The sequence below is a fragment of the Vicugna pacos genome, chromosome 9, assembly GCF_048564905.1.
Source record: "Vicugna pacos chromosome 9, VicPac4, whole genome shotgun sequence".
Lineage (NCBI taxonomy): Eukaryota > Metazoa > Chordata > Mammalia > Artiodactyla > Camelidae > Vicugna > Vicugna pacos.
The window spans coordinates 61,652,833-61,674,457 of NC_132995.1; the positions used below are offsets into that span (position 1 = coordinate 61,652,833).

The 21,625-nt window shown below is 42.4% G+C and overlaps 3 protein-coding genes across 7 annotated transcripts in view; 2 read left to right on the forward strand and 1 right to left on the reverse strand.

Annotated features, from left to right (window-relative positions):
• The window catches only part of KCND3 (potassium voltage-gated channel subfamily D member 3), a 198,583-nt gene extending 196,563 nt beyond the window's left edge, over positions 1–2,020 (forward strand). Inside the window, exons 7-8 of the mRNA XM_072968009.1 lie at positions 633–880; positions 1,603–2,020. Coding sequence (XP_072824110.1) covers positions 633–880; positions 1,603–1,804 — 450 coding nt within the window. The 3' untranslated portion in view covers positions 1,805–2,020. The remainder of the gene's footprint in view (positions 1–632; positions 881–1,602) is intronic.
• An 8,180-nt stretch (positions 2,021–10,200) lies between these two features.
• Positions 10,201–20,586, reverse strand: DDX20 (DEAD-box helicase 20). Its single transcript, XM_072968011.1, has 12 exons — positions 20,517–20,586; positions 19,982–20,330; positions 19,129–19,223; positions 17,231–17,399; positions 16,519–16,633; positions 16,255–16,397; positions 15,977–16,115; positions 15,817–15,875; positions 14,830–14,912; positions 14,382–14,487; positions 14,153–14,254; positions 10,201–11,726 (listed from the first exon to the last, which is right to left on the reverse strand). The coding sequence occupies exons 2-12, from the start codon at positions 20,280–20,282 to the stop codon at positions 10,561–10,563; spliced, it is 2,478 nt and encodes an 825-aa protein (XP_072824112.1). The 5' UTR covers positions 20,283–20,330; positions 20,517–20,586; the 3' UTR covers positions 10,201–10,560.
• INKA2 (inka box actin regulator 2) overlaps positions 20,204–21,625 on the forward strand; it is a 28,733-nt gene continuing 27,311 nt past the window's right edge. For 4 of the 5 annotated variants that reach the window (XR_012075913.1, XR_012075912.1, XR_012075911.1 and 1 more), the window contains exon 1: positions 20,204–20,478. The gene's annotated coding sequence lies outside the window, so the exon portion shown is untranslated. Of the gene's footprint in view, positions 20,479–20,694; positions 20,877–21,625 lie in introns of those variants that run through there. The other variant, XM_072968013.1, reaches the window with a different exon arrangement.

The following is a 21,625-nucleotide window of genomic DNA, read 5'->3' on the forward strand; positions in this document are numbered from 1 at the left end:
GGATCCATACCCCATAACCAGGCGGAAAAAGCCAATAATTTAAAGAAATCATAACCCTGACAGTTTGACCCCATTGGCTTTCAAGAGCAAAGCTCTCCCAATTCTGTGAATAATCGAGTGCCTTTAAAAGCTTACGTCTCATACTTACCCAGGATTCATAAGGATCTCACCCATCAAATCCAGAAAAGACAACCTAGCGTACCCACTAGCCATAGGAGTAGTGACTCCTAGGGAGTCAGTGAGTCCTTACCTGCCACCCCCTGGAGATCCTGTCGAAGCTACAAAGTCAGTCAGGTCTTTGCTTCTGGCTCTAATGATGCCACTAAGTCCCCACCCCCCATGTCCTCAGTGTGCCTTCAGCCCAAAGCTGTCGGTGAAGTGTATGTCCCATCGTGATTTCACAACCGCAGTCTCTGCCCTGCAGTCTGATGACCAGGGCTGCCAATAGGAATCTCCTTCTTCCTTCCTTTGATGCCTGTAGGACTTCCCCCGTCCTGAATGCCTATCTGTGCTCCAGGCAGCTGGGAGCCCTCTTCCCCAGGCCCAGAACACAGACAGGCAGCCATCCAGAGGACGGGGCCCATCCTCTCCTTCCTGCCTCCCTCTACTTCTCCTCCTTCTCCTTCCCACAGAACCACGAGTTTATAGACGAGCAGATGTTTGAGCAGAACTGCATGGAGAGCTCGATGCAGAACTACCCATCCACCAGGAGTCCCTCACTGTCCAGCCACCCGGGCCTCACGACTACCTGCTGCTCCCGTCGTAGCAAGAAAACCACTCACCTGCCCAATTCCAACCTGCCGGCCACCCGCCTGCGCAGCATGCAAGAGCTCAGCACGATCCACATCCAGGGCAGTGAGCAGCCCTCCCTCACTACCAGGTGGGTGGCTCCACCCCCGTCACTCCCTAAAGCTTGAGGGGCTCCAATCACAGAGTAAAGCAAGCTCAGCACGAGGAGAGAACCCTGAGGGCCCTCGGCCCCATCCCCTGGTCGGATGCAGAAGATCCTCCCCCCACCTTCCTTCTCATCCGTGCAAGTTAACCCAAAGGCCCTTCCCATGCTTTGAAGGATACTGTAGCAGGTTTAGGCCCAATGTGGGCTTAGATACCAGAAAAAATAACACAACAACAAAAATCCAAAAATATCCTACTCTGGTGCAAAGAATGCTTTCTCGAGGAAATAATTTTCACAATTGTATTAGACCTGGCTTATCCAGGCTGATTTTGAATCACAGACTAACTTTCCCCTCCTTTCTCTGCTAATATTTAAGCCACTTCCTGCTACCTCCAATGAGTGGCAAGGAACTCAGGGGAAAAATCAAATGCCACAAATGACGGGAATATAACCCACTGGAGGAAGACACGTGTACTCTGAATTCCAAAGCCCAATATACGTGACTTGTGCAGTCTGAAGTAGTTTAGGAATAATAATCAGAACGAGTAATTACAGACTGATTACCAAAAGCAGAGCTCTCTGTCTATATCGGTCTAGATCTCTCTGACCTCCTCCTAGTCACTGTGAGCTGGAAATGTAGAGGGTCAAGGAAGCTTTGGGATACTAGCAAGAAGAACCATCATCAACTCACTCTTTTTTCATCCCAGTCGTTCCAGCCTTAATTTGAAAGCAGACGACGGACTGAGACCAAACTGCAAAACATCCCAGATCACCACAGCCATCATCAGCATCCCCACCCCGCCAGCGCTGACCCCAGAAGGGGAAAGTCGGCCACCCCCTGCCAGCCCAGGCCCCAACACGAACATTCCTTCCATAGCCAGCAATGTTGTCAAGGTCTCTGCCTTGTAAAACCACTGGACAGGGGGCCAGTGCGGGTAGTGGGAGTGAAGGGGGCTGGCATGTTGGTGGGTGGCCGCTGGGACCACTCCCTCCCCCTTCCCCACTATTTCTGCCCACCCCATTGCACCCCTAGCACTGAAACTTGTGCCTGGAAGGAAAAAGAGGCAGCAAAGGGGCACCTGAGGTTCACTGCTGCTAGCGTGGACATAGCCCTGTGATACTGCAACTCACTGGGGCCAGAGGAAGGGAGGGTGGGTGGGGTAGGGATGGGATGGTGGGGGTAGAAGCTGCGTGCCAGGACAGGGCCCAGAGGGGGAAGCCTCAGACCAAATGACAGTTGTTTATGGAGACCCCAGTGAGGAAAATACAAGACCAAGAGCAGCACAGAGGCCGAGATGTCACATCAAACCAGGAAGAAAATATAACACTGTGGATTTAAGCACCTTTTTCAAGGCTCTTAATGGATAATATTTATTCATGGGAAAAGGTGGAAAACAGAAACACCAACGGAGTTTTGTGAAATGTTTTTCTCCACGGACCCAAGACCTTTGAACCAAAACAATGCGTTCTGTGAGGTTTTTGTTTTTGTTTTGTTTTTTTCCTTTTATAGCAAAAGCTTTTAGGCCAAGAAGTCAGTTACTGCTGAGTTCTCTCTCCATTCCCCCAGGTAGGTGAGGTCAACTGAGCCTGGGCCCCACTGCCCAGCTGACCTGCACAGAGCTGCCAGGTGACCACACAGCAACCCTTACCCTGTCTGTCCCTGTCTCCTTTGTCTCTGTACCTCTCTGCTTCACCCCTGGCTGTTTTCCTCCATGTCCAGCCGTCTGTCTCTACATGGACCCCAGTGATCCTAAGATGTGCTAGTAAAGCCTTCTCTACTGCCAAGCACCTGCAGACCCATGCTTGGAAGTTGTATCTGTGTGACTGCAGTTGTGGGAGAGGAAAGAATGAAGCAAAAACAGGAGTTTAGGGCTGAGAAAAGTCTACCTTATAGAACAAAATGCTTCCCTTATGGTTGGAACCACTGCTGTTGGAAGTTTCCATTTCTGGGCAGGAAAGGGAATGACCAGAGTTATCACATTGGGATCTTGAAAAAGGAAATAGCCAGCCCCAGAGATGCACAATAAATGCTGGTGTGTGCTGGCAAAGAGAGAACAGAAGAACCGGGGCTCGCAGCTGCAGTCGGCCCCTGGGCCACCTTGCTATGTACCCTTCTTGCAGGACCCACCATAAAACCCATCCAGAGCTCTGCCAAGAGGCCCCAGGAGCAGTTTCCTGCAGAGAAGGCAGTGGTACGGGGAACAAGCTGCTGACTTATCTCACACCTGAGGCAACCCCCACAGAGGCTGCAGATTAAGCCTGTGTGCCTCAAGAAGGATGCTCCGAAGTGTGAAAACAAGTAAGAGATTATAAACGATTCTTACCTGGCCTGAAAGATGCCTTGAGGTCTGAAGAGACTTCAGGCTGGATGTGCCTGAAGATAACTGAAATGGGAGAAGCCTGGTCACCTCCCTGCAAGTGAGGAAGTGCATATTATTTCTGGAGAAACTGGACACATTTCTGTGCAAGCGACTTGCAGCCTGATGGGGCCGGGAATAGCGTTTCTGGAATCCAGGCAATTTTCACCGCTTACACACAGCAGGTGGGCCTTGGGGTTAGTGACAAGGCCCTTTCCACCCTCCCCAATCTCAACGACCCTGTTGCAGTCTCTCTTGCCTGGGTTCTGAGATACAGGAGTTCCTTGAGAACTCTTTATCCATTCAACAGCCTAGTGTTTAGCTGTTTAATTGTAGGCCAAGATTTTTTCTGCCCACCACAGCCATATGGATGAGTTTCACTAGCCAGGACCCTAAAAACATCTTCAGTGGGCTTCCTTATGACCACAGCTCTATTGACCCTGTAGAAGGAGAAAGTCAAAGGGTTATGAGGTGGTACCTAACCAGACGGTGAACAGAAGGAAAAAGGAGAGGGAGCCTTCCACCTTAACGCTATCCTCATTGACCACGGACTGAGTCCCTTTTCTCTGGGTCTGGCCTCAAGGATTTCCCCCTTACCCGAGAATGGGGTGGCTCTGGCCCTCTGAGTGTAAGTGTAAGTAAGTAGAAAAGCTTTACAACTACAGAGGAATAAGTGTGTACACACAAACACACACAACAACCTAAACACATTTGACAATAAGTACTCAAACCCATTTACATCGTATACACATCTCATTAGGGAAGGCAGAGGACTGGGCCTGGGCTGGACTCCATTTAGAGGGCAGGCAAAGGACTAGAAAAGGAATTTTTCTTTTGAAAGAATATGTAATGGAACAAAGTTAGAATGTCTCAGTATCTAAGTTTACATCGTAAGAGCTGAGTGGGGTAAAGGATAAATACGTAAATAGGATCAGAGTTACATACACATGGAAACTGCCTGTGTTGAGGAACAGGTCATCACAGGGTTAGAATAATGACTGCTCCAACCCAGGATCTGTTTGGCAATACACCAAGGGAGTGTATGGTGGTTCCCACAAAAATTAATGAAGCAATTTTAAAAATTACGTCCCAAATAATTTCCCAGGTTTTGACCCTAATGAACTAAATGTTTTGTATTCCTTCAATTTCACTTCCAAATCCCGTATCATGCCAGTTCCTAAAATATCATTTAGACTCTCCCTTCATCTCCATCCCTTAATGTAGCCTTAGCCAAAGGTAAGAGACCCAGCTCACCTCTGGTCCAAAAGATGTCAACCCAAGAAAATGGCACACAGAACACAGCCAGACTACGCTGTTACAGGGCATTTGTAAGCAAACAAAAGGGCCGAAGTGTGCTGAACCAGCTTCATGTCTAACTCACTGGCCAGTGACTGAAGCACCTGGATGTTATCAGGTTTTCAGGGGGCAGTGGCTTTCTGGTGAAATAACTCCTGAGCTTTCATAGTTCATGAACCACTTCAGCATAATAGATCTACAAAACCACCTATTCCACTCAATCCTACTCAGCACTAGGGAGGGTAAAAACAAACAAACAGACCAATAAGCCACATTCAAATGAATGGAAACTTAGAAAACACGGAATTAAGAGAGAACTAGTTAAGAACTAGAAGCGACTGAAGAATATCTAATTCATTTTACAGTATAGAAAGTTGAGGCCCAGAAAAATTAAGGGACCTGCTCTACGTCATGCAGTCATTTAACGACAGGGCTGGAACCAGAACCCAAGTCCCTTGGCTGTTGGTGTAATGCTTCTTCACTATACCCACTGTCTCTCAGAGTGACGGTGCTTCAGAGAAGGCCCGTCAGAGAACGCGTGCCGTAACTAGAGACATAGCCTTGTGTAAATGTCAGTAAATGGACACAGCCTTGGGAACTACCCGACTGTACTAACACAAAACCGCCGCTCACTAGATAGAACCGGCTATGGACCATCAATTTTGTCAAAAAAAAGGTTAACAAATGAACAGTGAGGGTTTTCCGTCAAATGCGCTCTCATCTCAGTGAAGAGAGGCCTAGGACGACATTCTCAAGCATACCTTCTATGTCCTTTTAATCCTTTCTACAGCCTCTGGTGGCAGTAGGTCAAGTAACTAAATCCTTGGTTCACAGAGAGGAAAGCAGGCAGGAAGAAGCTGAGTGACATCCGAGTTCACGTGGCAAGTTAGTGGCACAACTAAGGTTGCATCCCAGGGCTTAGACATCCTGTCCTGGGAGCTTTCCGCCACGTCATGTTGCATTACTCTGAGGCTTGCTTATATTTCTAATCCCCGGGTTTCAAAAGTGATGATTAGGGCGGGGAAGCATTACAGTCAGAACCACCCTGAACGAGCACCTCCAGAAGCAAACGCTGTACTATTTCTCCTTCATCCCCTGTCGTGACGGGTGTCAAGCTCAAGACTAGCTACACAGAATCCTGTTCAAAAGACCAGACATCCTCAGTGATAGTGCAGCACGTGAGTCTGCAATCATACAGGAGTACACAGTCAGCAAGTAGAAAAGCGAAATTAAGAAAAACAAAGAATTTGAACCGAAATTAAAGTGGATCGTTAACGCTGATCCATGATTAACAGAAAGTGTCAACCCATGGATATGCTGAGGACCTTACCCAGTTTTCAAACGACAATTCCTGCAGTTCATGTCACTTACTTGTTAGAATATAGGCAGGAAAAGTGTACATTGAAAGATGTACCTAGATTTTTTTTCCTTATTTTTGCTTAACTTTGCAAGGGTAGTGGTTGAAATCGATCTAAACGTAGATGTTTAGATTATTAATGAGTTCTAGTGGTCCAGGCTCCATCACTTCCATTACCAGGTAACTACAAGGCAGGAAGATCCTAATGCTGTTACTCTAAGGCAATATTAGTTTCGTTTCTAACCTAGTTGGCATGGTAACCATGACAAACAGGAACCCAAAAAACTTATTTCCCTTTCTGATCTCCTTATGAAATCTCAGCATTTGCAAAGCTTTAAAGTGACTGAAGGGAAAACATTGTTATGACCTGTGACCCTTGGAGCCCAAACAGCCTCATGAAGAGCATCATTAGAACTAAGAGAAAGTGGATCAGAAAAAGAAACAGCTTTAAAGGGGTTCCTTTTGAGTCTTGTTTTCTATTCAGAATGTTCTATGTTTTTCTCCTCAAGTGTGGGAATGACATTTATCTTAGCAGGTTACTTAACTACACTGGGTGATGTCACACTGACCAGTGTAGGGCACTGACCCAAGTCCTGGGGGGGCTCCTTGGACCAATAGACTATTTTACAAACCTGGGTGGTGGGAGGGATGGTATATTTTTGATAATCAGACATTCCAATGTAATGTTTTCCTTAGAGGTCACCCTCCCCCATTAATGTTATCGTGAAAAACATCGTGTGTTCTTTTCTATTTTCGTATAATAAATGGGCTTTGCTTACCAACATCATAATGGCAAAGAAGAAATACTGTACAAAACTGCAGGAAGATAAATATGTGAAAACTTTCTATGGAAAAAAAAAACTCTTTGCGTTTCCTGTTGTCTTCTTTTGAAACTGTAGTGCATATGTTACAATGTATATCATTTATAGTATTGAGTCATGTGCCACTGCTGTACCTGATGTATCCAATCTGGATTAAACGAACTATGTGCCACAAATCCTAAAATGATTACGAATGTTTATTTTAATACCAGTTCTCCTGCTACCCACTAGAAAATAAGGGTAATTTGAACAGAGGCTCTCTACCTTGCCAGAGAAAAGTCACAGAATCTCAGAAGGGTGCTTAAGGTCTAGTCTAATCTTCCCTTCCCCCACCTCCTCCAATGCGAGCAGCTCCTCTGGGACACGCAAGCCGGTTCCTGCCAGCTTGTACACGTTAGTCATGGACGTTCACTGACAGGGACAACATCTGGTCGCATTTGTCAACAGCTCTATTTTGAGGCTCAGCCCTGTATTATTGAAAGAAAATGTACTTTTATGTATCAGTAGTGGTTCTGCTGAGAATACAATGACTATCCTTCATCTAAACCAAGGTCTTGAACTGAAAACTCAAAATTAAGTGCTATATGTGGTAGAGCAGGAAGCTTGGAAATTAGATGACAGAGGCTCACATTTAGGTTCTACTGCTCAGTTGTATGACTTCACATCAGTCTCTTCCTTTGGCTTCAGCTTTTTTCCTCATCTCAGAAATGAGGGGATTGGATTAGATGTATCTTGAAGATCTGTTCTAACTTTAATAATTCTGGTTTAGGTAGTGAGAGAAACAGGCATTTTCACATTCCACCATGTGGCAAGAACAATGGGAATTCTTTTGATTTCCCCACAACCACCAGATCCCAATCAATGAAATCTTAAATAGAAATGTGATGTTCAGGCAAATGATGCCCAAAGGCCCTAGAAGGTTGTCTGTGAAATTCATTTCAATCACTAATGCTCATATCCTTATCACCCACTAGGTGTCACTACAGATCCGTAGCTCAAATAATCTTCCAGAGCAAAATAACTGGAAAATCAGATGTGTGGCGGTCAATACATGCTTTTTCACTAAAAAAACCTAAATGTTAACTGGGACATATGTGCTTGTCCGCAGACACACAAAACAATAAAAAATATTCCGCCAAAACAGTAGAATAAGCTTGATGGATTTCCAACATCAGCCGTGACTATCAAAAATATAATCGTATTTTTTAAGATTAACATAGGTTTGTTTATATTTAGGAGAAAAAACCCCTGAAACTTCAAACTACTCCCTTGTCTCATGAGTTGACCCCTAAGTACTATAATTTCTGTTCAATTATTTTTAGTCTTCAGGGGCTGGTTTACCTTTAAACCATGTGTTTTTAAAAGGTTAGCAATTATTGCAATACTTGAGCTTCTTTAGAAAATAATAATTATCCAAAAAAATTTGTATTCTGAAAGTCAGAATTATCCAAAGCAGTTTTCCCAAGTATTTCTCTAAATGTTAATATTGCTAGCCTAATTTAAGTTCATTTAAGCCTAACCTGAACAGCTGTTAATAGTGTATTGACTTAGTATTCTAGAATTCAGACATAAAACCAATTCACATTAGCACTCAACCAAATTATGTGAATGTATAAAGGCTCTCTATACACATATAAAGATTACTGTCTTCTCTAACTAGAAATTAATTTCTCTTATTAGTCATATATTAGTTATATCTTACAACTGGAAGGGACCCTAAAAATCTTCTAGTCCAACTCCCTTCTTTTATTGATGAGAAAACGACCCTGAGAGGTTAAATGACCACTACAAAGTAAAAAAGCAGATGGTAGCAGAGTCAACCAGGACAAACTCCGCTACACCAAAAACATTCTCAACTGAATTGACTAAAACCTGTCTATGGTTCCTAACACATTACGGGGACATGCACCTAGACTGACAATTCCAAACAAAAAGTTGTTTCCACACAAACACAGTAACACAAAAATTGCAGCAAATTCCTCCCACAGAGACCGTAACTGCATCCCTTATTTAGGAAGGTAAACGCTGACATTTTCCTAGCAAATGCTTAATAGAAAAATGTAATAATTAGTATTCTCATGTTTTACATATGCTTACCTCCAGCTTATTTTTTTAATAAAAAGAAAGCAACTATAAAATAAGACAAACCTAAGAGAGAATCCAATTAATTTCTAATGACTTATGGGCAATCTCATTTCTAATTAAGGTGCAGGAGTATCCTAATTAAAATCCCCCAGTAATGACAGATAAACTGTGAACATGGCAGTATTGTGGGGAAAAGGGTAGAAAGAAAAAAAATAGGTAAGTTCAATTATATAGCAGTGACAGGATCTTATCTAAATGTATAATTACATCTTCTTAATGACAGGCTGGACCTAATTATGGATTTGCTATTTACAGTGTTAATTAATTCACTCTAACGTGGCAATATGTGTACAGTACTGATACATATAAGTAAAGCCAATCATTGCCCAACCCAGATGATAGGAATCCAAGTTAAACAGTTTAGGACTGTGTTATGTGAGTGCTGGACAGTAAATGACAATGGCTGTGGATGTTTGCTGACAGCCTTGGGAGAAAATGTTTACACTGCCTAGACAAGTATGTACACAGGAAAGGAGAGCTTTCCTGTTAAAAAGCAAATACTTATCTCTCTATATAAGGGGTTCTCTCACCACAGATCCTGTTCACAGACAGGTTTGGGAACCAAATGCATAATTATAAGATGACTGCTACAGAGAAGACGTGACAATATGTAACTTCCATTTTTCTAAATCATAATTTATAGGCACATTATCTCAGAAAAATGACTGCTACACTTGGATGCTAGCATTAGAGGTAAAACTAGGAAAACAATTTATGAGACACAAGATTAGAACACTTGAGTTTGAACAGAATGAGTCCCAGCTTCCACAAAATACTTAAAATGCAGAGCTAGAACCTCCCTTGGCCCACCAGCAGAGCAGGGCAGCTCTTAACCTGGGTTCTAAAAATGGACTTCAGAGGGTCTATGAAGCCTTTGAAATTACATGTACGTTTGTTTATAAAATGAGAAGTTTTCTGGGACAAATCTATTTGGATAAAAGAATTCAAAAACCAGCAAAGATTAAGAGCTGCTCCTTTTCCTGAGAAAGGAAAATGAGACAGCCACTGGTGGTCCTCAGCTCTATAATGCACGTCAAAACTGCAGACAGCTTCCACCACCTTAAAAACAAGACATTCAAAAGGTGAATAATAAACATATCAACACATTTGACTAAGCTTGTATTTTTACTGGTAATGAATTCTTTTTACTGGGAAGAAAATAGCATCAAATCAAGTACTTATGGGAAAATCTGAAGTAATGTTTATTCCTTCCTGCTGAAACCTAAAAGGGGATTTTCTGACCTACCATGCTACAAATTTCTTCAAAACACAACTCTATGGAAATGCAGCCCAAGACTTTTGGAAAGAACTCCACAGCATAAACTAGCATTATTTCAAATCACAACTGTTTTTATTCTTCTTAAAGTAAGCAGCGGTGTAAGTCTTTTTAAATGTTTCTTTATGGAATGGCTTATAGAAAATGGCACCTGGGACCTTTAGCTCTATGTCCCCAAAATTTTCTTTCAAGAATCTGTTCCATGAAGTTTCTTCTAAAAAAAGATGACACCTGACCTAAATTGGTTTAGGTCAAAACAATCTGAAAAACAGATGTGTCGCAGCAGAAAGCTTCAAGATTTTCCCAGTTCCTCAAAAATACCTCTAAATGCCACTCTACCATAGCTCAAAGAGGATGGCTACCCTAAGACACCACCTGTCGATGTTTCCAGATGCTCTGTGCACGGCCTGTTGTCACTGGTTGCCGCGCATCATCTCCTGTAGATAAATGGTGTTCATGTGGTAGGCTGCCACCCAGCCTGGGTGCCTCTGAGCATTCCAATAATACGACTGAGAAGCAGCAGCATAGTATTCCTGCCAGGCCCTGTAGTAAGCTCTCCAGTACTCCTCATAGTCCTGATAGGTATCTGAGAAACTCGGATGTGCTTCCCCACGGCAGTCATACCAGCCATCTTCCTGCGGTTCTGTCTGCAGTCGATAGGAGGACCGCCTGGGAAGGTTTCTCCGGCTCTGCTTAACTCTCTGGTTGTGGTTAGCCCCCTCTTTATGCCTGGCCTTTATTTGGATTTCAGGCGATTCCTGATACTCTGCTAGATTAGGGGTGTCACCTTCATTCAGAGGTTGTTCCAAAAAGATCTGGCCATCCCCGGGAAGAGGTTCCGAGTCCTTCAGCTGAGTATCAGAAGAGCCTTCCACGTGTGACTTATTTCCTTTGCTCTGGGAAGAAGTCCTTGAGCTGTAAGAACCACTGTCGCTCTCAGAGTCTCCAGATTGGCTACTACTTGCCAGTATCTGTGCTCTCTCTTCAGTGATTCTGTTTCTCACGAAACCATTCTGAGGATTCACAGTCTGATCCCCAGGGCCTGTGTAGTGTCTGATGATTTCCACAGGTTTCTCTAACCCTTCTTTAACAAAGTACTCATAATCCTCCACCAATTCTGCAAAAGTCAAAGGGCATGGCAGACGGATTTTAAAGGAAGACAGACAAGGAATTGTGGGGAGTGACACAGAAGCTTCTTTGACTTGGTGCTGATTATTAGCCGAGTTTTCAACAGATATCTGAACAGAATTCTTCATCTGCTCTTCCAATTTTATGGCACAGCCCAGCTCTTTTGGCAACTTTGCTTTCTCTATAATTCCACACTCTGAGTGGCTTTTCACAGGAAGCTTTTGTTTGGTATTATTTTTTGATTTGACTGATAGTGCAGACACAGAAGTATTTCTAGATGAAGCCATGTGGTTACCATAAGTTTTCTGAGTTTCAAAGGTTCTCTCTATTTTTTGAATTTGTTTATTTAGGGGCTGGGGAGGTATACTTGCTAAGCCATATGTATGCATGGCAGCTTCGACCTCCACATCCCAATCCAAACATTCTTCCATCAGACCAGGAGGAATAGGATCTACATAAAAGGAATAAAAAAGTATCAAATTCTCAAGCTGCTCTCAACTAGCATTTTTTCAATGGCTTCATAAAGCCTTCCATGGTCAGATACAGTTAAGAAACAAACTGTACTAATTAACATACTAAGAAGCTTAATATATTAGTATTTTAAAAAACCTAAGTAATTCTTGCATAAAAGAAACCTGCCCCAAAATATGCAAGACCCAACCCAGACTCATAAGCAACATTTCCTTCCACCTCCCACTTGAAAAGGGCTTATTTCTAGGAGTGAGGGATGGCTCTGCAGCAGTCCTCCCACCTCTCCTCTCCTCCCTCTCCCTAACTCCTCCTCTGTGCTTCACTGACAACAGCAAAACAAGACATTAGAAGATGGACTGTGCTCCCCAAAGCTTACCAACTGGGAAATAATACAACTGTAACTCTGTATCCAAATAATCTGCCACCAAATATTCTAACAGGGAGAAATCACTGCCCTCAACAGTGGAGAAAAAACCTCTATAGGGGAAAAAAGCTAGATGGCTGTGAAAAGATCTGAGGTACAAATGGCACTTGTAAATTAAAAAAAAAAAAATCGAGGGCTCCTACTCTCTAAATGTCCTGTTCCATGCAGGTGTGACAATTTGCTTCCACCTGCACACTCAGACCTTTCCAAAGTATGCCCAGTTTTCACCTTAAGCAGACCAAGGACACAGAGCCCCTGCTTTACAAAGATCTTGTCCGTGTGTTGCTGCCGTTGGTATTCCATGTCTGTGTTCCCACTACTAAATCCCTCTTCAGCTGGGGCTCCTCATCCTTCGTTGAACAGACCCTCTGACTAAACTCAGATTCCTATGGAGGTGCTATCTTTTGGCTGCTGAGACCTATCATTCAGGCCTACTTCCCTCCTAATCCTGCTCTAGGCAACTCATCCCCACAATCTGTTGTCACACAAGTGTCTCATGCAACAGAGACCTAACACTATGAATATCACATTCTCATGTTTTCAGGCCTCTGTTAACATTTCATAAAGATCCAAATATGTCATTTTCTGGTATCCAAAAGCCAATTTTATTTTTATCACTAGATGCTATGATACTGAATCCTACCACAAGTCCTAACCCTCTTGTACCAATTTTCAATTTATTTCTTCCATATTTATAATTACAAAGATCACCAACAGACACATACATAGAAATAACGTAATACAATCTTATAACTGACAGAGCACCTAAAGGCCATCTACTCCAAAAACCAATGCTTTGTAAGGCTCAGGACATAAGCTTAGAGCAATTAAAGAAATCTGTAAAAAGATCATAAAATGAGCTGTCACAAAGCCATAACTACTAGAATCCACAGCATTCCAAAATCTGTGCTTAATCTAACTTTGTAGAAACCACTGAAGGAGTTAAATATAAATGGATAAAATATTCATTGCTGTATTTATTCAATAACCACATATACCATCTTCTGGAAGGTCATGTATATACTACGTAAGTATACATCTATGTATCTATACAACATATATGTACATACTAACGTGCATACATTAACATGTATAATTGACCCTTGGACAACTCAGGTTTGAACTGCGCAGGTCCACCTATATGCAGATTTTTCCCAGTATGTACTACAGAACTGCACACCCTGCGGCTGGTTGCATCAGCAGACGTGGGAACGCACACGGAAGACTGACTGTAAGTTACATAGGGATTTTCAGCTGTGCGGAGGCTGGGCACCCCGACCCCCAACACTGTTCGAGGGTCAGCTGTATAGCAAATAAAACCGTATTTTCACACGAGTTTTTTAGGGTTTTAAAAAAAATGTTCAAGAGATCATTAACAGTTTTAAACATGCATTGTTTCCAAGATGACAGTTTAAAAAAGCAGCTTGACGAATGATACATTAAAATCAAAAGTGTAGGGCTGGTAATAAAGTAATCTGTAGTGAAAAAAAATCAAAAGAAAATACTTCAAAATTTTCAGAATAGTGTTCAAATTAATGGTACTGTTCCTTCCCCATGGTGACAAAGGAGAATATGGCAAAATTATCTTCACAGTAACATAAGAGATAAAATACATTCCTTGATATAAAATGAAATCAAATTGTAAGGCTACGAAGTAAAATACAGAGTTAATACAATAGGAAAATACTTTTCATTTTTAATGTGTCATTAGTTAGCTTGCAGTCCTCTCCCTGCTACTTATTAGCTGTAAGACCTTAGGCAAATTACTTAACTTTCCTGTGTCTCAATATCCTCATCTACAAAATGCAGATACTAACAGCACATACTTCATAGCATTGTGGTGAGAATTAGAGTTAATATACATAGAGTACTTAGAACACCACCCAACACATCGTAAGTTCTTATGTTAGCCATTATTTTTATTAGGCCTCTAATCATTACCATTATTATTTCGACAGCAAAATTAAACAGACAAAATATACCTGGTAAAGGCAGAAGGTTGATATTACATTTCTGGGCAATTTTCATCATCGTATTTTCTTCTTCTCCCCTGCAGCAGTAGGTCACTGTCAGTCCCAAAGTACCTAAAGCACAGAAGGAATGTTAAGTAGTAAATCATTTTCAGATAAAAGATACTTCACATCCAACTGTCATATTATAGATTCTTCCCCGTAGAGAAAGTACCCAAACTTTTTCTTTTTCTTTTTTTACCAAAACGGCCAGCTCTGCCAATCCGATGCATGTATGTCTCCCAGTCCAGTGGTACATCCAGGTTTACAACCAGATTCACCTTCTCAGCATCAATCCCACGGGAAGTCTTGAATTGAAGAAGAGAGCAACTTTTTGTTTGCATTAACTATTGCATGGGTAACAGTGCACATTGCATTATTCTGGTATAACCGAGAACCAAATCCAACAGGAGGATATTTAGGAACAAAGGAAAAGAAAATTCTTTTCTCATCACTAACTAATTTCAAGAATAAAGATAAAAATATAAAAGACATTTTTAGGAAAGCATGTTTCCTAGCACTGGAAAGACGATTATCTTCTGGTATTCTTGTAAGATACACCCACCTAAAATAATAGATGAAATCTGTACACTTGATAACAGAACATATGTCCAGATAGATTAGTCACCCAAACTGAACAGGAAATTTACCAAATCTGTAGAAATGAGGACTCTGCAATGAAACTGCTTCAGTTTAGCCATAGCATCAAGACGCTGATTCTGATTCATGTTGCCTAAAAAGACCCAAAAATAAAGTCACATAAAAATAAGCTATTATACATTTATCAGCTCCACAAAAAGCAGAAATCATAATTTCCAGTCCTAACACTTTAAAAATATAACCACCAAAATTAATTCTGTCCTTATATGCAAATCTAGGTTAAGACCTAAAGTCAGAATCTTCTAGAACATGGTTAGGCAATCAACTTGAAATTATTTAGGCCGCTTACTTTAAATGGTGTCTAGGCTATGCCTGCAGATATAACAGTTACATATCAGATATAACAATTCTTAGGAAAATAAAACTGCTTTAATCAGCCGTTTACCAATTTAGTGGTAAAGTGTGATCTACAGGTAAAATACTGGTCCATATCTCATTATCTCATGTCTCATGATACACCATGACTAAGCAGACTTATGTTAACAGGTTAAAAACTAAGCTATCAACCAAGCTCTAAAAAGGATCTCACTGATCAAAAATTGTTTTAAATCGTTCATTCTTATTAGGCCAGCAGTAATAATTTAGCTTTGTGTCAAAAATGAGCCAGTTTTGCCTTCCATAAGACAATAAAAGTCAATTCAGTCAGCAAGTCTTAGCGTTTTTAAATGACTATATAAAGAAACAAAATATTTTCCAGACAACAAAGATAGACTTTGTTTTATAAAATTAAGTTCTTTGTGGATATAACTCCAGCTTTCTATTTTTTTTTATTATATATCATGTTACTTCTTAAAAAACAAAGATACTGATACTTCAAATTCCAGCGAAAAATAAATCTGAAATTCCCTTTACTCTGGAGACTCAAGTGTAACCTCACATTCACGAGACAACTCATGAAGTGGTATCTCTTCCTCCTGACTTTGGGAAAGCTTCAAGTCGGGACACTTAACAAAGATTAAAGTAAGAGATGAACTTACCTGAAATGCACTCGGCAGGAAAGCCTTTAGAAGAAAGGATATCAGCCAAATGTTGTGCTCTATGAAAAATAACACAAAGGGTTATAATTTTTACAAATATTGGCCCACACCTATCCTTCCATTTCACAAGATGACCAGATGACCTTTCAAGGCACATTACCTGCTGTGTAGATTAGAAAAGACTAAGGCTTGATTAAATGGAATTTTGCTGAACAGTTCCTGTAAATGCTGAGTCTTTTCCTCAAAAGTCTTATGGGCCAAAGGGTATGAGTTGACAAGTTTGTAAAACTGCTTCAAACCTATAAAGAAGAGTCTTCTGTTAAAACAAATACATTTGCTATATCACAGTAGCAAATAGGAAAGCAACAGCCAACTAAGCAAAGGAAAGCTCCAGAATGTCACAAACAAACCCAGTAAGCATCGAAAATCTATACTCACCTATGAGACTTGGATCACTGGAATTCAGTCTTACGAAAGTGGGCTCTCTCATGTACTTGGTCAAAGCATTAGCCAAAAATTCAGGGTAAGTAGCTGATACCGCCAACATCTGTTTATTGGCAGGTAAGGAAGAATAAATCCAACTGCAAAACAGAAGAAAAACACAATCATAGAAACTATGCAGACAGTAATCACCACCTAGAAAAGCCAAAGACAGATACTGTGGGACACCACTTTAATAGTCAAGTTAGTTATTTTTCTTACTTTATTTGCTCCTGGAAGCTGCCTTCTTCTAAAAGCTTATCCGCTTCATCAAGAATAAAGAGACGTACACTGCCTGGGTTCAAGTAGTCAAGCTCTATCAGTTGTTTAATTCTGCCTAAATTCCAGAAGAAAACATATAGAAATATTCATGATGTACCAAATTTGTGCTAATTTCAGCCAATGTTGTTACTCTACTTACAGGCTGAACTGCTGACTTTCCTGACCCAACCCTCATTATTCGACATGTACACATAAATCACAAATTAGAAATCCTGAGTTCTGATCTTGCCTAAGTCTTTATTTTTCTCTCACATTTCATCACCAACAAGTATGGAAAATAAACACTATTCCTGTAAAAAGACTTCACTGCTAAGGCACTGAATGCTAGACTGATTCTGAGTGATTCCTGACTGAAGGACTAATATGGAAACCAAGAATCATCCCACTCCACGGCTTAGAAGGGCTTCCTAAAAGTCATCTCACTCCTCTTCTTTTCAGAAGCCTATTCCATACTTGACCTTAAACATCCTTAGGAATGGAGATTTGTGCTGGTAATCCAATCCTGTGTTTATATCTCACTAATCTAATGTTCTTCATTTTTAATCCTCAAAATAATTACCATAGTTATTAAAGATTCTCATACTGTTATTGTTATACTAAATGTGTTCAGCTCCTTTAAAGCCCCAGTTATGAATAGATACTGATATCTTACCAGGAGAACCAACGGCAATATGACACTTTTTAAGTCTGGTTTTGTCTTGTGATAATGGAGTCCCTCCAATAAACACATGACACTCTAAGCCTTCCATTTTTATTCCAATGGCTGTGATAACAGAATGTATCTGCACAGCAATTTCTCTTGTAGGAGCCAAGATCAAAATCTAAAAAAAACAAAAAACAAAAAACAAAAAAACATAAAAATATACCTTTAACAAGTCAGTAGAATAAACACATGTGATTGGAACATTCATTATACAATGAACTATTTTTCATTTAAATGATCATTTTAAATTCATTCATTTATGTATTCATTTGACAAACATTAAGAACCCACTATGTGCCAGGCCACATACAAGCTGATATATAGACAGCAGTTAATACAAAGACCTTATTCTCATGGTACTTTCATTCTTGGATGATAAGAGGATATACAATAAACAAATGTACAAATAATGGCAGGTAATGGAGAGCGCTCTGAAGAAAAAATCAAATAGGGAAAAGAGAAAGAAGGGACAAAGGAAGGGAAGACATTATTCTAAATGGTACAATCAAGAAGACCCCTCTAAAGAGATAACATCTGAGCACCACAGAGCTGAGCTAGCTATGTGAAACCCAGGGAATTGTCTTCAGGAAAAGGAAACAGCAAATGCAAAGGCCTTAACATGGTAGTGTTTTTGGTGTTTTTCAGGAACGGCAAGGAGGCCCATGGTTGGTCCAAGTTAGGGTCAGAGATCTAGCTCCAGAGGCTAGGTCATGGAAGGCCTTGAGAGTCATAGTGAGAAGTGTGCAATATAACTACCGGAGGAGAAGGTAAAATAGCATGTTCTCAACTACGAGGGGGGAAAAAACTGCTTAAGAAGTCTAAGACAAAATATGCTGAACTGTTAATGGCATTTTCTCTCTGAGTAGGTGAGATTATATTTTGTCTTCTGGTACTTCTTTATTTTTCGGAATTTTCCCAATTTTCAAAAATGAATATGCATGATTTTGATAACACAAAGATCTTAAATTAAAAATAAATTTCATTTATGGAATTTATTCAGAGTTTTGGCATCTGACCTGCTGCCAAACTGTCAGAAGCCAAAATCTTAAATACATTTATCTCAGTTCACAAGAATAGCCCAGGTTCTTGGGAAACAGAAGGATTTTCTAGGTGCAACATCACTCAGGATTTGGTAAATCTAAGGTAGGACTCAAAGAGCTTTACAGATCACAAATATGGGTATCTGCGTTAAAAAACATTTGACATACCCCCAGATACACATGACTGAGAACTTGAAATACAGTCTGCTGTAACTATTAAACCACACAGCAGTACTATGAGGATCATATCTGATTCATCTTTGTATTCCCGATGCCTAGCATACTGTTCATACATACCATGAGCTCAGCAAGTCTTTGTTGAAGAAATGATCCCCAAACCCAAATCAACTGTTAATTTGGGATAAGGACATCTTAGACCTACTCTAAGAGAACCTAGAAGATGGAGATCAATATGATACATTCACTGTAAGAACCACCTGCAGTTACCAGCAATAGCCAAAGCACCTCATTACCATGAATGACCTCACCACAATCTAGTGAGCAAATAAAAGAATAAAGAATTCCTATCTGTATTTTCCAGTAATGATAAAATTGACACACACGGCAGGCTTATTTAACATGCAGTAATAATAGAAATTTCCAAACTTCTAACACTAATAATGTATATTTGGTCACCATCCACACCACCACCACTCAATAGCCTTAAGGTCTACTTTACTTTTATACTTTTTACATGTCTTAACTCAATCATTCACCAAATTCACTTCTACCTCTACTGGTATTTCTTCTACCTATAGTAAAATCCACATAGCAAACCCTCCTTTGGGTCCTCTGAGCTCAACTTACCTGGGTACTTAAGTTTTCAAGAACAAGAGAGTCCAAAGCAATGGTGGAGAATACACAGGTTTTCCCAGTGCCAGACTTAGCTTGAACAATTAAATCTGAGGAGAAAAAACAAAAATTATCAGTAGCCAGGACTCAAGAAGCTTAGGTACTAACATGATGTCCCAGAACTAGAAGGGTCTCCAGAGATCACCTTCTTGGCATCTTTGTGTTTAGTTAACTCAAAAAAAAAAAACCAAAACCAAAACAAAACCCACATGAGGCCTTATCCAGAAACACACCTCCTCCCTGAACCTCCACCGTTTCTTTCTTGGGGGGCAGGCTTAGAAAGCAGAAATTTATATTCTCAAAGTTTTGGAGGCCAGGAAGTATGAAATCAAGGTATCAGCTGGCCCACATTCCCTCTAAGGCTCTGTGGTACAATCCTTCCTAGTCCCTTCCAGCTTCTGATGGCTCCAGACACTTCTTGGCTTGGGGCTGCATAACTCCAATCTCTCCCTCCATTGTCACATGGCTTTTTTTCTCTGTCTTTCTCCCTTCTCTTCTAAGGATTCTCGTCACTGGATTTCGGGCCTACTATAATCCAGGATGATCTCATCTGAGATCCTTACTACCGTTTATTTTCTCAAACGTAGAACAATTTGTCAGTGTGGGATGGGCCTTAATCACCTTCAATTTCAAGACTGCGCCTCCATTTGACAGAGGACCAAACAGGGTCACAGCGTGCAGCGTCTGGCCCCAGGCCGAGCCCTGCCAGGCGGCCGACCTAAGCCCTTCCCGGCCCTCGCCGCGGGCTCGACCGCCGCCGCCCCGCTTCCTCCCGCCCTCCCGGCCTTCCCAGGGCCCCCGCCCTCACCGAGCCCGCAGCGCCCCAGCGGGATGGCCTTGAGCTGCACGGGCGACGGCCGTTCGAAGCCGGCCGCCCGCAGCCCCTCCAGCACCGGCCGCGACAGCAGCAGCGACTCGAAGTCCGCCGGCTCCGCCAGCAGCACGTCTCCGGTGCGGGTCCGCGGGCCGCCGACGTCGTGAGCCGTCCGCAGGCTCCGCACCGGCCGGGGGACTGGCTCGGGGGTCGAGAAGTCCGCAGCCACACGCTCCGCCGGGACAGCGGTCTCCACCGTCGCTAAGGCCGCTGGGGCTTCAAATGCCGCCGCCATGGTAGCCGCGCCGCCGGATCTCGCGGTACTTGGGACGAGGCGGGGAGCCTGAGGGCGAGAAGAGGAAAAACTTTATTGGCAGTCTTTGTGCGAAGACACTGACAAGCCTGGCCTCGAAGAGGAGGGCTAAGGGACGGAAGTTGGAGGCTTAGAAAGAGTCGGAAACAGCTACAACAACCGAAAAGCGTGGCCTGAGGTAGGCAGGAAAAAGGAGGAGAGGAAAGCTAAGGCTACCGGTGTGTCGCCGCCTGAGGCCTGCAGAGGGCGCTGCGCGCTCACGGTGGGAGAGCCGCCCCGCCTCCAGGCCCTCTGTGGGCGGGTCCTCCCAGCCCCGCGCCCGGCGTGGCGGGCCTCACGACGCGGTCTTTGTGATGTGCCCTGTGCGTCGCGCTCCCCGCCTCGCGGCCTCGGCTCCGCGGTTTCGTCCTCCTGATCCTCTCCCTCTCCCGCTCCAACTCGCTGCCTCTCGTGCTCACAGAGAGCGCCCGGATTACAGCGAGACTTAGGATGTACCACTTTGCCTGGTACATGTCTGTGCAGTACCGCTTTATTCATCTCTGTGTCCCCAGCCCGTAGCGTAGTACGTGGCACACGGTGAGCTCTGATAAAAGTCAATCGAAATGCAACAAGCAACTGGACTGACAGCTCCCAAATTCCTATCTGCACCTCAGACCTCTCCCTGTACTCCAGGCTTGTACATTCAGATTCTCCCTTCTCAACATCTCCACTTCGATGTCTAAATAGACATCTCAAATTTAACATTTTCAGTGTGTTGCTCCTACTCCCCCCCCCACACACACACCATCTCATGGATGACAAGTCTTTACCACTTTACTTCAGGTGTCTGCTCAGATACCACCTTGTCAAAGAGGGCTTTCCTGAACACCCTACCTGAGACAGCGCCCCCATCCTGTCGGCTCCCCGGCCTTTCCCACCACTCTAGTCCCTTGTTTTGCTTTATTTTTCTTCACGGTACTTATCCCTAGCTGAAATGTGTTTACTGTCTGTCTCCTCCACTCTATGGTGACAGGGACCTGTTCCCTCTTGTTCTCTGAGGTATCCCTAATGGGGAAAAAACAATCTGACACAGATTAAGTGCTCAATATTTATTGAATAATTAAGTCCCTATAACAAAGTCTAAGTCGTAACTCCAAATGTAAGTATTTCTGGAACCTAATCTTATTTACAATTCCAAATCTAAAGATATTCTGCATCCAACCACAACTTTTCCCTTTGTCCTTATATTGTCCAGTCATTATCTCTTAGGGGCCTCGGGCTTCCCTTCTCACAGAAACACACACACACACACACACACAAACACAGAGTGATGATCCTGATTCCAA